We start from the raw sequence: 12,990 nt of genomic DNA on the forward strand, positions 1-12,990 counted from the left end.
AATTAATGTGCACATTTAACAGTGAATGCAATTAACCAAGTGTCATGGATGTTTAAAATTAAGAGTGGGTGTTTCTCTAAAGCTGTACTCTCAGAATTATTTTGGAAGTGTTATTGCCTGTGTTTACAGGTTGTCAGGCTAGAAGATTATCACAATGATCCCTTCTGGCCTTGGAAGCTATATGCTTCTGAATTTTTTTCATAGTCATCACACTCTGCCATTAGGGTTGATTCCTACAGAAACAGTAGGAGAGAATGATTTCAGGCCCCCATTTTGTTAACTTTTTCTCTGCAAAGAACCTGGACCTGTGTTTCTTTAAAGTTTTCTAAAATCACATTCCAATTGATTTGAGGCTCTAGAGTGTAAATGTAGCATCAATTTTAATCTACCTATATGTAATTACTCAAAAGCCTGTTCTGTAGTGGTAAACCTACATGTTTCTGAAAATAAGTACTGAGATCTAAAAGTGAATATTTTGTCCCTCTGCCCATTAAGTTTTTTATAAAAATATTACCACAAAGTTCAGTAGTTAAAGGCATATCTAGTTTCAGCAACTTAACATTTTTTATTAAACTACACTATCAAATCACATTGATGGCAGGGAAAACATCACTGAGTTCTATTACCAGTGCATATTTCAGAAAATATGATTGAATGAGGGGCCTCCATAGTTTGCCGAGGATGGGGACTCATTTTGAACAGATTCCTTCATATGAAAAAATGCAGTAGAAAAGTTTTTTTTAATACAAAACCAGTAAAAGGGCAATTGTTACTGAATGGGTAAAGTAGATCATGGAGGGAATCACTTCAGGTGCAATAGCTTCTCTCCACTATACAACAGGAGGCCATTCAGAACCAGACTCACCTGTAGTAGTTCAGCTTACCAAGGTTTGGTATTTCCTAGAGAAGTTATGGAACACAGCAAATACTGAAATTTGACAGTTTTTAAGTAGCAACTACTGAAATGTGACTGCCTGTTCATAAACCCACACAAATATTGTGTACTGCTCCTTCATTTGTGAACTTACATGTAGTGATGCGCACACTAATACAAATGTCTTTTTGAACCATACTACTAAGTTATAAAAAGCTGCTTCATCTTCTAGAACAAACATTAATAGAAAGTTGCGGAGAAGAAACATTCTATACAGGAACAAGTAAAAAAAACTTTGAACTTACTTCAGGCAAAAGTTAATTACACCAGGTGAATTTAAAAAACACAATCAAACCTCATCTTCTAACATCTATACAACTATTTTTCTAATCTCCAAACCACTGCTTAGCAACAAGGAAGCACAGTGGGTTAAAATTTCTTGATGGCACAGACATTACCATCTATACCCTTCCAAGCACATTTTCCCATGAACAGATCATATTGTATCTAAGTCAACATCTCTTCCAACAACACACTGCTGATCTGGTAGATAGTTGTACTAGAGATACACAGGTCAGCATCAACCAGTCTTCATCCGATGTTTTTCAGACTTCAGTAGTATATTCTGAACAGTAGGAATACAGTAAAGAAAAAGCTGTCTATTTCTACTAGTAAGAGACCAAACTCTTTGCAAAATAAATGAAGGGAAGGGGGTAATTTGCATTCAAAAGATAGGGAAACAGTCCCATGTGATAAGTCTGGGGCAAGGCATATTTTAAAATAATGTTCTCATGCCCAGCCAGCTGGGGGTATGCTTCATACAGCTGTTTGACAGTTTATCAGCTTCTTTGAGTTGGCTTAGTAACACCCATCCTTCCAGGAATCATCAGCAGTTGTCTGACTGGTCTTCGCTGACTGAGGAAATCTATTTTAAAAACACAAAAAAGTCAACACATCAGACAGTCTGATGCAGTGGGCTACATTTAAAAAAAAACAGCAAGAAATGAAATGCTCATTAAAGCATAAGAAACATGCTCCAAGAAACACATTAGTGCTCTAAGCCTTGAGAATGAATGGTGATATTTTTGCTTTTACAAAATCCATCTATCACAGAATTTTATCACCTGCCCTACAGTCATGTCTTACAGGCCATAGTTCCCTGTTACACTCACATCCACGAATACCAACTATTAAAGCCAGTCTCGTATTCTGTGGCATGCAAGCGCAAGAGACAGGAAACTCTGCAGCAGGCTCAGGTAATGTTGAAAAAGGCTTTAAAGGCAGACATAATAGCAGCCATGGTCCATCTAGCCCACTATCTTGTTTTCCAACAGGGGCCAGTACTAGTGGCAGATTTAGAGTTAGTGGGGCCCTTCCTTGGGACACAGCCAAAAAAGAACACACACTCTTATCTCCCCTCACCCCCATTTTTCATTTTTTTCTTCATTCTCCTATAAGTAATAAGTAGTAAATGAAAATAAAGTGAAGTACCTTGATTGTTTTTGTAGTCTAACATTTTTCCACAGACCACTTGAAAAATCACTGAGAGTCTCACCTGACCATTTAATGATCTTTCCAAATACTGTTTGTACCATTAGCGAACTATTGTAAAGCACTTTGGATAAGAGTGCTTTATAAAAAAAAGTAAAAAAACATTGGGATGTGGAGTCTGACCAGGACTTAGGGTGCGGGAGGGGGGTGCAGGGTCTGGGAGGAAGTTAAGGTGTAAGAGCAGTTGCGGTGCAGGGTCTGGCCAGGAGTTAGGGTGCAGGAGGGGGCTCAGGGCTGGGGCAGGTCTCATTTGGTGTGGGGGTTGCATGTAGGGGGAGGGTGCAGTAGTCAGGGAGGGTAGGGGACTGAGTGTGTGAGGGGGGTGCAGGAGTCAGTGCAGAGGGCTGGGATCATGGGGGTGTCTTTGCTCTGCCCTGCCCCGATTCCACTCCCTTCCCCAAAACCCCAACCCCACCTATTCTCTGCTTCCTCCCTCCTGGACTGCCAGCAAACAGCTGTTCGGCAGGGGGGAAGGTAATGCTGGGGGAGGGAGGGGCAGAAATGTGGCATGCTCAGGGGAGGAGGTGGAGCACAAGGGGCAGAGCCTGCAGCAGGAGCCATTAGGACCAAACTTCGGCCCCCACAGCTGCCCAGCCCTGTGCCCCCCTGTCATTGGGGGCCCCCCATGCCAGGGCACCTTGTGTTTCACTGTAAATCTGCCTTCGGTTCATCCCCTCTGAAGCATCTGGTACTGGCCAAACAGGTAATCAAGTGATCCCCTTATCATCCAGTCCCAGATTCTGGCAGTTAGAGGCTTAGGATAACCCTCTTGACTAATAGCCACTGACAGACTTATCTTCCATAAACTTACCTAAATTTTTTTTTACCCCAATTATGGTTTGGCCTCCACAACACCTCCAGCAACGCGTTCCACAGGTTGACTGTGCATTGTGTGAAATAGTACTTTCTTTTGTTGGTTTTAAAATTGCTGCCTATTAAATTTCATTGGGTGATCCTTGGTGCTTGTGTTATGTGAAGGAGTGAACAACATGTCCTTATTTATTTTCTCCTCTATCAACATCAAAATTCAGACAATTGTGGGTTAATTTGTTACTTGTAACATCACCAACTGAAAGGTATCAGAGAAAAATATTTGTTCTACACACACACACATCCTGATTAATTTAATTGTTTCTCTCATTGGTGTGAATTCCTCCACAACAGTAGAGAAAAAAGCCTATTATTTTTTAAGACACATTTTTAAAAAATTGTAAGTCTCAAAAATTAGTCAACAGGGATTTTGGGGCAGGCATAGTACCCAGGAAATTGCAGGGTAGGGACATGGCAGAAGTGTTACTTTACTTTGGTTGGGATTTTTTAAAAGGACTCCGCATTGGCTACAGTGGAAGAAGAATTAGACCAACAGTAAAACTCCCAAGTTACCCTTTAAGGATAAGCTTGGGTAATATTATCAGTACAGTAGCCTAACAATTTTGGGGTAAGAGGTGAATTCTGTTGCAATTTCAACAGCTGCAGGATCAGAACACATGGAGGCCCTGGTTAAATTATATAAATTAAGATTATATAATATTCCATTTTAATGTTCCAGCTGTATTTTGGTTTTCATTCACATGTGAATGCTATTCTCCATTCTCTCTCTGCTTCATGTGAGAGAAAGATTACAAACACACAAAACTTGCCAGCTCAGTTCTTTTGAGACATGGGGCCAGATTATCCATTGCCCTATACTTTATATAGCCATTTACACCAGTGCAGAATGGGAATAACACTACTCAGTCAGAATGGTAGCATTTTACACCCACTTTGCACTGGTGTAAATGGCTACAAAAGATTCAGAATAATGGAGAAATCAGGCCACCCAAAGGCTATTTTGGATTTTAATACCTTCCCAGTTAATAAGAACAGACTGGCACAGGAAACCAGGAGAGAAGTAAGAAAGTTACCAGTATTGCAGCACTTGTTTTGAGGGAAACACTTTTCAGGATTACGAAGACACTTTAAATGTTAAAGTATTTTTAATGTAGGGCCTACATTTAACCTTAGTGTCCCATTAAGCAAGATAAAAAGCTATTTTAAAAATGTGAGCTTTCCACTGAGGAGAGAACACGTTAGTGATGACCCCAGCTGCACCCTTCATCAGGGAAATGTTGTGGTCTAGTCAGTGGATAGAATAGCTTGGAGTAAAGAGATCTGAGTTCTCTTCCTTGCTCTAGCCACTGACTCAGTGATGCTCAGCAAATTATTTCACCTCTACTTGTGAAATGTGTAAATTAAGCTGATCCCAACTCCAACTGAAGTCACTATGTCACATCACAAAGTGAAGGAAGAATCTATTTGATTTTCTGCCATCCATAGAATTCTCTCAAGCATTGCTCCCTGCAGTAATAATTACTAAGGAGAGTTTGTCAGGTTACTACTCAAAAGGAAATTTGCATGGGCAGAAATAGGACAAATAGCTGACTTCCCTGTTTATCTTTTTGGTGCCAGGAGATATTATTTCCCCCAACATAATATGCACACTCATTTTGTATTATTGCTAATAGTGAAATTTAGGGCCCAGCTGCTCTGAGGCATTAAACCTATCCCTTGCTTTCCCCCAGTTGTGTGGCTCTTTAAGAAGTTTCCCAAGTGGCATATATGTACAAAAGAGATTTGTTAAAATTAGGGTTGTCAAACGATTAAAAAAAAATAATTGTGATTAATCGCACTGTTAATAACAGAATAGCATTTATTTAAATATATTCGGATGTTTTCTACATTTTCAAATGTATTGATTTCAATTACAACACAGAATACAAAGTATACAGACCTCACTTTATATTTATTTTTTATTACAAGAATTTGCACTGTAAAAAAAAAAAATAGTATTTTTCAGTTCACCTAATACAAGTACGGCAGTGCAATCTCTTTATCATGAAAGTTGAACTTACAAATGTAGAATTATATACAAAAAAACTTGCATTCAAAAATAAAATAATGTAAAATTTTAGAGCCTGCAAGTCTACTCAGTCCTACTTCTTGTTAAGCCAATTGCTCAAACAAGTTTGTCTACATTTGCAGGAGATACTACTGTCCAGTTCTTGCTGACAATATCACCTGCCAGTGAGAACAGGAGTTCTCATGGCACTGGTGTAGCCGGAATTGCAAGATATTTACATGCCAGATGCACTAAAGATTCATATGTGCCTTCATACTTCAACCACCATTCTAATGGACAAGCATCCATGCTGATGACAGGTTCTGCTCAATAAGAATCCAAAGAAGTGCAGACTGACGCAAGTTCATTTTCCTTATCTGAGTCAGATGCCACCAGCAGAAGGTTGATTTTCTTTTTTGGTGGTTCAGGTTCTGTAGTTTCCGCATTGTAGTGTTGCTCTTTTAAGACTTCTGAAAGCACGCTCTACACCTCATCTCTCTCAGATTTTGGCAGGCACTTCAGATTCTTAAACCTTGGGTCGAGTGCTGTAGCTGTCTTTAGAAATCTCACATTGGTACCACCTTTGTGTTTGTCAAATCTGCAGTGACAGTGTTCTTAAAATGAACAACACGTGTCATCTGAGAATGGTATAACGTGATATATTATAAAAAACAGAGCAGGGGACATACAATTCTTCCCAGAAGAGTTCAGTCACAAATTTAATTAATGCGTTATTTTTTTAACGAGCGTCATCAGCATGGAAGCATGTCCTCTGGAATGATGGCCAAAGCATGAAGGGGCATACAAATGTTTAGCATATCTGGCACATAAATACCTTGCAATGCTGGCTACAAAAGTGCCATGCAAGTGCCTGTTCTCACTTTCTGGTGACACTGTAAATAAGAAGAGGGCAGCATAATCTCCTGTAAATGTAAACAAACTTGCTTGTCTTAGCGATTGGCTGAACAAGAAGTAGGACTGAGGTTTTACATTGTTTTGTTTTTGAGTGTAGTTTATGTAACAAAAACCCAAACATTTGTAAGTTGCACTTTCACAACAAAGAGATTGCACTACAGTACTCGCATGAGGTGAACTGAAAAATACTCTATCATTTTTACAGTGCAAATATTTGTAATAAAAAAATATACTTTGATTTCAATTACAACACCGAATTATATATGAAAATGTAGAAAAACATCCAAAATATTTAGTAAATTTCAATTAATAATTCTATTGTTTAACAGTGCAATTAAAACTGTGATTAATTTTTTTGAGTTAATTGCGTGAGTTAACTGCAATTAATCGACAGCCCTAGTTAAAGTATTTTCAGTCAGCTCTACTTTTCAAATCACTCTTCAGTGCATGTCATAACTATAAAGGGAAGGGTAACAACCCTCCTGTATACAATTCTATAAAACCCCTCCTGGCCAGAGGCACCAAAATCCTTATACCTGTAAAGGGTTAAGAAGCTCAGGTAACCTGGCTGACACCTGACCCAAAGGACCAATAAGGGGACACTTTTCACTAGGAGGGGGGTGAAGCACTGGAATGGGTTGCCTAAGGAGGTGGGAGAATCTCCTTTCTTAGAAGTTTTTAAGGTCAGGCTTGACAAAGCCCTGGCTGAGATGATTTAGTTAGGGATTAGGTCCTGCTTTGAGCAGGGGGTTGGACTAGATGACCTCCTGAGGTCCCTTCCAACCCTGATGTTCTATGATTCTAAGATATTTTCAAATCTTGCAGGGGGGAGGGAGGGAAGGCTGTTTGTGCTCTTTGTTTTTGGGTGGTGTTCGCTCTTGGGACTAAAAGGGACCAGACATCAATCCATGTTCTCCAAATCTTTCTGCACAAGTCTCTCATATTTCAAACTAGTAACTAACAGCCAGGCAAGGCGTGTTAGTTTTATCTTTGTGTTCTCAACTTGTAAATGTTCCTTTGCTAGAGGGAGGTTTATCCCTGTTTTGCTGTAACTTTGAATCTGATTACCCTGTAAAGTTACTTCCATCCTGATTTTACAGAGATAAACTTTACCTTTTCTTTTAATAAAATCCTTCTTTTAAGAACCTGATTGGTTTTTCATTGTTTTAAGATCCAAGGGTTTTGGATCTGTGTTCACCAGAACTAATTGGTGAGACTACTCTCAAGCCTACCCAGGAAAAGGGGTGTAAGGACTTTGAGGGGAGGAATTAGTCTCAAATCTGCCCAAGAAAGGGGAGGTTAGGGACTTGGGAAATATTTGGGGGAAGGCAGAATTCCAAGTGGCTCTCCCCTAAGATTTGGAACACGCTTGGTGGTAGCAGCTTACTGTTTACCTAAGCTGGTACCCACATCTGTACCCTAGAGTTCAGAGTGGGGAAGGAACCCCGACAGGTGAACAAGTAAATTATCTGTTTTTTGATTTGCAGTCATACCTTGGTCAAGAGCCTCAGACCTTGCAAGCTAAGCAAGGTCAGGCCTGGTCAAAATATTTTTTGAACTCTAAGATTTACAAAAAGGCAGTAGAAGTAATACAAGTGATTCAGCAAGTGCAATTCTTCCATCTAACTATCAAATGAAGTAGTTCTCCAGAAAGATTCTTGGGCACCATGCTGCTGGTGTAGTCACTGAGGAAACAGACAAGACCTCTAGTCGGTCGGGAACATTAGTAATCTCAGTGCATTTTTTGAGGGAGGAGTGAGTATTGTCAAATTGACCAAATTTCATTTTATTTTTTAAAGTTTAATTCCACCCACCTGAATTCTTCTATTACCTCATAGCTAGATTTTGCTTTTGGATACAGTCTTGAGTAAGAGGTGGTGCATAAGCTGCCCTACTCCAGTAGCAATCTTGGAAGAGGCTACTTCAGACAACTCCCTCCCAGCTTTCCCCTTGCTAGGAGTATGGGGGAGGTTGGGTATAGATATTTTGTTAGCCTATGCCAACAGCAAAATTATGGTTCACCATGCTGGCTCAGCTGTACTGGCCAGTATGGTAAGAGCAGAGGCAAGGCGTCACTCTTTCTTTTCCATCCTAGAGGTGTATGAGGGGATTCTTACTTCCCTACACAGGCACATATGCAAAGTCAAAATCTAGTGGTTATCTTTATCTGAATTACCATATTCTTTGCTACTTATCTGGATGTCAGCTTTTTGAGGTACTTAATAGCCCCCATTTCCACCCCACAATGCACCTGTGAGTTAAAGCATTAAGAGAAATCAGGAAACAGACATTCCAATTTTAAAGATGATGAATTGAGGCAGAGAAACTGAATGACTTGGGCGAGGTCACACAGGAAGTCTGTGGCAGAGCAGGAAAGCTTGGCTCAATTCCCTAAGTGCCAGGTTAGTCCCCTAATCAATGAACCATCCTCCTCTCCAGAGAACTGTATTTTCGTGATGTCTGAAGCAATTATTACCTCAAAAGCCTTTGTGACCCTGGGCAAATCACAAACTCTCTGGGCTCTGTTTTCCTTACCCGGCCTTTGTTAAATGCTTTGCAATTCTATAGTGCCTTTCATTTAAAGCTCTCAAAGCATTAGAACACTTTATAATTCTGTAAAACAATATGATGCATGTCAATGGCACTATATCTATCAGTAAATACATAGTTTTTTTTCCTCTGAGGCACAGAGATTTAGTGACCAACTTACAAATTCCATCTGCAATTACTTAAACTAAAATGGCTTCAAGGAGAACCTATGATTAGTGTATCTCAATCAATCTAGATAAGTCTGGGACCTGGAAGTCAAGCCATGTTTTCTAGTTTGTGCTTTAAAAGTCATTTTCACCCAACTGAGGAGTTTAATAAGTATTGTTAAAGTGCATCTGAGGTTGTCATAAATATAAAGGGAAGGATAACCACCTTTCTGTATACAGTACTATAAAATCCCTTCTGGCCAGAGGCACAAAATCCTTTTACCTGTAAAAGGTTAAGAAGCTCAGGTCACCTAGCTGGCACCTGACCAAAAGGACCAATAAGAGGACAAGGTATTTTCAAACCTGGGAAGGCGAAAAAGGCTTTGTTTTGTCTGTTCTTTGTCTGTCTGTTCTGTGTGCTTGCTGGAGACAGATCAAGAAAGCAAGCAATCCATCTCCATTAGTATTAGTAAGTATTAGCGAAGGAATGCATTAGCTTACTTTTATTTTGGCTTGTGATTTCCTTGTCTAAGAGGGAGGTTTATACCTGGTTTTGTAACTTTAAGGTTTTGCCTAGAGCTGAGATCCTCTGTGTTCCTGAGTCTTTTCTTATTCTATAAAGTACTTACCATCCTGATTTTACAGAGATAATTCTTTTACCTTTTAATTAAAATTCTTCTTCTAAGAACCTGATTGATTTTTCATTGTTTTAAGATCCAAGAGTTTGGGTCTGTGTTCACCTGTACTAATTGGTGAGAATATTATTCTCAAGCCTGCCCAGGAAAAGGGTGTAGGGGTTTGGGGGAATATTTGGGGAAGGTAGGGCTCCAAGTAGCCCTCCCTAAATGTTTGTTTAAATCACTTGTGGTGGCAGTGTTACCTAATCCAAGGTACAAGGAAGGATTTGTGCCTTGGGGAGTTTTTAACCTAAGCTTAGGGGGTCTTCATCCGGGTCCCCACGTCTGTACCCTAAAGTTCAGAATGGGGAGGAAACCCTGACAGAGGTGAACGCCATTTTTACACAATTACTTTACAGATATGAAATGCACTTCAACCATCACAGATGTCAATATTGTTGGCAAAATTTGTTAAGGTGCATTTAAATTTTTTTATGTTCATTTCAAGATCTTACCTCTTGGATGGCTGTATCAGCTTGCTCTTCGGAGTAGAAGTTCCTCCAACAGATGTTCGTGCTTTAACAGGTGAATTTTTGGCTCCAGTGGCCATACTATTGCTTCTTGTAGTAGAAGAACTGCTACTAGAAGATCCTGGACTGAGAGTTGAAGACTGTGGCTTTCGGACTCCACTTGCAGGATTGGTGTAACTGGAAGCTTTTAGTGGCTGCCTTGGTGTCAACAGAGAGTTTGTGCATGACCCTGCTTTCATTGGCTGTCGGACTGTTAAGGGAGACTGGCCAGCACTAGAGGAATATCTGAGTTTACTGGGAGTCAGACCTAGATGTGAAGGGGTGGTGGTGGCCCCCCACAGGAGAGAGAGAAAGAGAAAAAAAAAAAGAAATAAGTTACCAATACTGTCATAGAATCATAGAAGATTAGAGTTGGAAGAGTCCTCAAGAGGTCATCTAGTCCAATCCCCTGCTCAAAGCAGGACCCACCCCAACTAAATCATCCCAGCCAGGGATGATTTTAAGGAAGGAAATTCCACCACCTCCCTAGGTAACCCATTCCAGTGCTTCACCACCCTCCTAATGAAATAGTTTTCCCTAATATGGAACCTAGACCTTCCCCACTGCAACTTAAGACCACTGCTCCTTGTTCTGTCATCTGCCATCACTGGGAACAGCCTAGCTCCATCCTCTTTGGAACCCCCCTTCAGGTAGTTGAAGGCTGCTATCAAATCCCCCCTCATTCTTCTCTTCTGCAGACTAAGCAAGCCCAGTTCCCTCAGCCTCTCCTCATAAGTCATGTGCCCCAGGCCCTAATGATTTTTGTTGCCCTCCACTGGACTCTCTCCAGTTTGTCCACATCCTTCTAGAAGTTGGCAGCCCAAAACTAGACGCAATACTCCAGATGTGGCCTCACCAGTGACAAATAGAGAGAAATAATCACTTCCCTCGATCTGCTGGCAATGCTCCTACTAATATAGCGCAAGAAGCCATTAGCCTTCTTGGCAACAAGGCACACTGTTGACTCATATCCAGCTTCTCATCCATTGTAATTCCCAGGTCCTCTTCTGCAGAACTACTGCTTAGCCAGTCAGTCCCCAGCCTGTAGCCAGGCATAGGACTCTTCTGTCCTAAGTGCAGGTCTCTGCACTTGTCCTTGTTGAACCTCATCAGACTTCTTTTGGCCCCAATCCTCCAATTTGTCTAGGTCACTCTGGACCCTGTCCCTACCGTCTAGCATATGTACCTCTCCCCACAGCTTAATGTCATCCGCGAACTTTCTGAGGGTGCAATCCATCCCATCATTCAGATCATTAATGAAGATGTTGAACAAAAGCAGCCCAAGACCAGTCCCAATGCCAACTAGACATCAAGCCATTGATCACTACCCACTGAGCCCAACGATCTAGCCAGCTTTCTATACACCTTATGGTCCATTCATCCAATCCATAGTTCTTTAACTTGCTGGCAAGAATACTGTGGGAGACCATATCAGAAGATTTGCTAAAGTCAAGGTATATCACATCCGCCGCTTTCCCCATATCCACAGAGCCAGTCATCTCATCATAGAAAGCAATCAGGTTGGTCAGGCATGACTTGCCCTTGGTGAATCCATGTTGACTGTTCCTGATCACCTTCCTCTCCCCCAAGTGCTTCAAAATGGATTCCCTGAGGACCTGCTCCATGATTTTTCCAGGGACTGAGGTGAGGTTGACCAGTATGTAGTTCTTTGGGTTCTCCTTCTTCCCCTTTTTAAAGATGGGCATTATATTTGCCCTTTTCCAGTTGTCCGGGACCTCCCCCAATTGCCTCGAGTTTTCAAAGATAATGGCCAATGGCTCTGCAATCACATCAGCCAATTTCCTCAGCACCCTTGGATACATTAGTTCCAGATCCATTGACTTGTGCATGTCTAGTTTTTCTAAAAAGTCTTTAACCCATTCTTTTGCCACTGAGGGCTGCTCACCTCCTCCCCATACTGTGCTACCCAGTGCAGCAGTTTGGGAGCTGATCTTGTCTGTGAAGACTGAGGCAAAAAAAAATTTAGTACAAAAATACAGCCAGCTCTCCTGGACTCCTTTCCCCCTCATATTAGCCTCCCAGGGGATCCTGCCCAACAGTTCCCTGAGGGAGTCAAATTCTGTCCCTAGAATATTTTAAGATGCTGGTCCTTTTAAGAGCCTTAGAGCTGCAGTCGGGCATATTAAGTTTAACAAAAATAATCATTTTGCCACTTCATTTGTAAAATGATAAAGTGAACTGACTTGTTGATGGTTGCTGAATTCTGGAAAGTCGGCTGCTGGGCACCTGCAAATCTGATTCCAGACTCCGACTGCTTCTTACAGATTCCAGTGATCGAAGGCTTGTCCTAGCCAGGTTAGGCATGCTGTGGCGCATTTCCTCTGAAATATGAATTTCCAATAGAATGTACATTATACAGTAATCATATTGCCTTCATTGTTTAGTCTATTCCTAGGAAATTGCACACTACCATTTTAGTTCAAAATAATAATAAAACAGAGCAAACATAACCAATTGCATGAGTAGTTTCCATGAAGCAGCTAATCTTTCCCTAAATCACTTCCAAGCTATTTTTAATACATAGTATCATAAAGTTTACAGCCAGCCTACCTTCGTTATTTGTGTATTTTAGTGGGTCTTGCATTGGACTCTGCACAGCTCTCCTTGGGGGTCGAATTCGAGAGATTGTTGTCCTGCTGTAATCTGCACCTGAAGAAGGAGACTGGCAACGGGGGGAGCTGAGAGGAGATGGCGAGTACCTGTGAGCACTACGATAGGATAGCGAACAATCATAATCATCCTCATCCTCCAGACTATATGTATCAAACTCCTGGTCACTATAGGTGCCTCTCCTCAGAGAGTGAAGGGAAGCACTGGAACTGCGACGGGACACTGAAGCAGAACTTGAAGCATAGTCCTGGCGGAGACC

General features: G+C 41.1%; 1 protein-coding gene across 7 annotated transcripts in view; it reads right to left on the reverse strand.

Annotated features, from left to right (window-relative positions):
* Window positions 1-542: 542 nt before the first annotated feature.
* The window catches only part of LOC127056972 (SLAIN motif-containing protein-like), a 69,363-nt gene continuing 56,915 nt past the window's right edge, over window positions 543-12,990 (reverse strand). For 5 of the 7 annotated variants that reach the window (XM_050965467.1, XM_050965461.1, XM_050965463.1 and 2 more), the window contains 5 exons: window positions 12,672-12,989; window positions 12,305-12,442; window positions 12,007-12,066; window positions 10,047-10,368; window positions 543-1,799 (listed from right to left, as the gene is read on the reverse strand). In XM_050965467.1, the coding sequence (XP_050821424.1) occupies window positions 1,733-1,799; window positions 10,047-10,368; window positions 12,007-12,066; window positions 12,305-12,442; window positions 12,672-12,989 (905 nt within the window). In that variant the 3' untranslated portion in view covers window positions 543-1,732. The remainder of the gene's footprint in view (window positions 1,800-10,046; window positions 10,369-12,006; window positions 12,067-12,304; window positions 12,443-12,671; window position 12,990) is intronic. The other 2 variants (XM_050965468.1, XM_050965466.1) reach the window with 1 other exon arrangement.

This window comes from Gopherus flavomarginatus, chromosome 8, assembly GCF_025201925.1.
Source record: "Gopherus flavomarginatus isolate rGopFla2 chromosome 8, rGopFla2.mat.asm, whole genome shotgun sequence".
In the NCBI taxonomy this organism is placed as follows: Eukaryota; Metazoa; Chordata; order Testudines; family Testudinidae; genus Gopherus; species Gopherus flavomarginatus.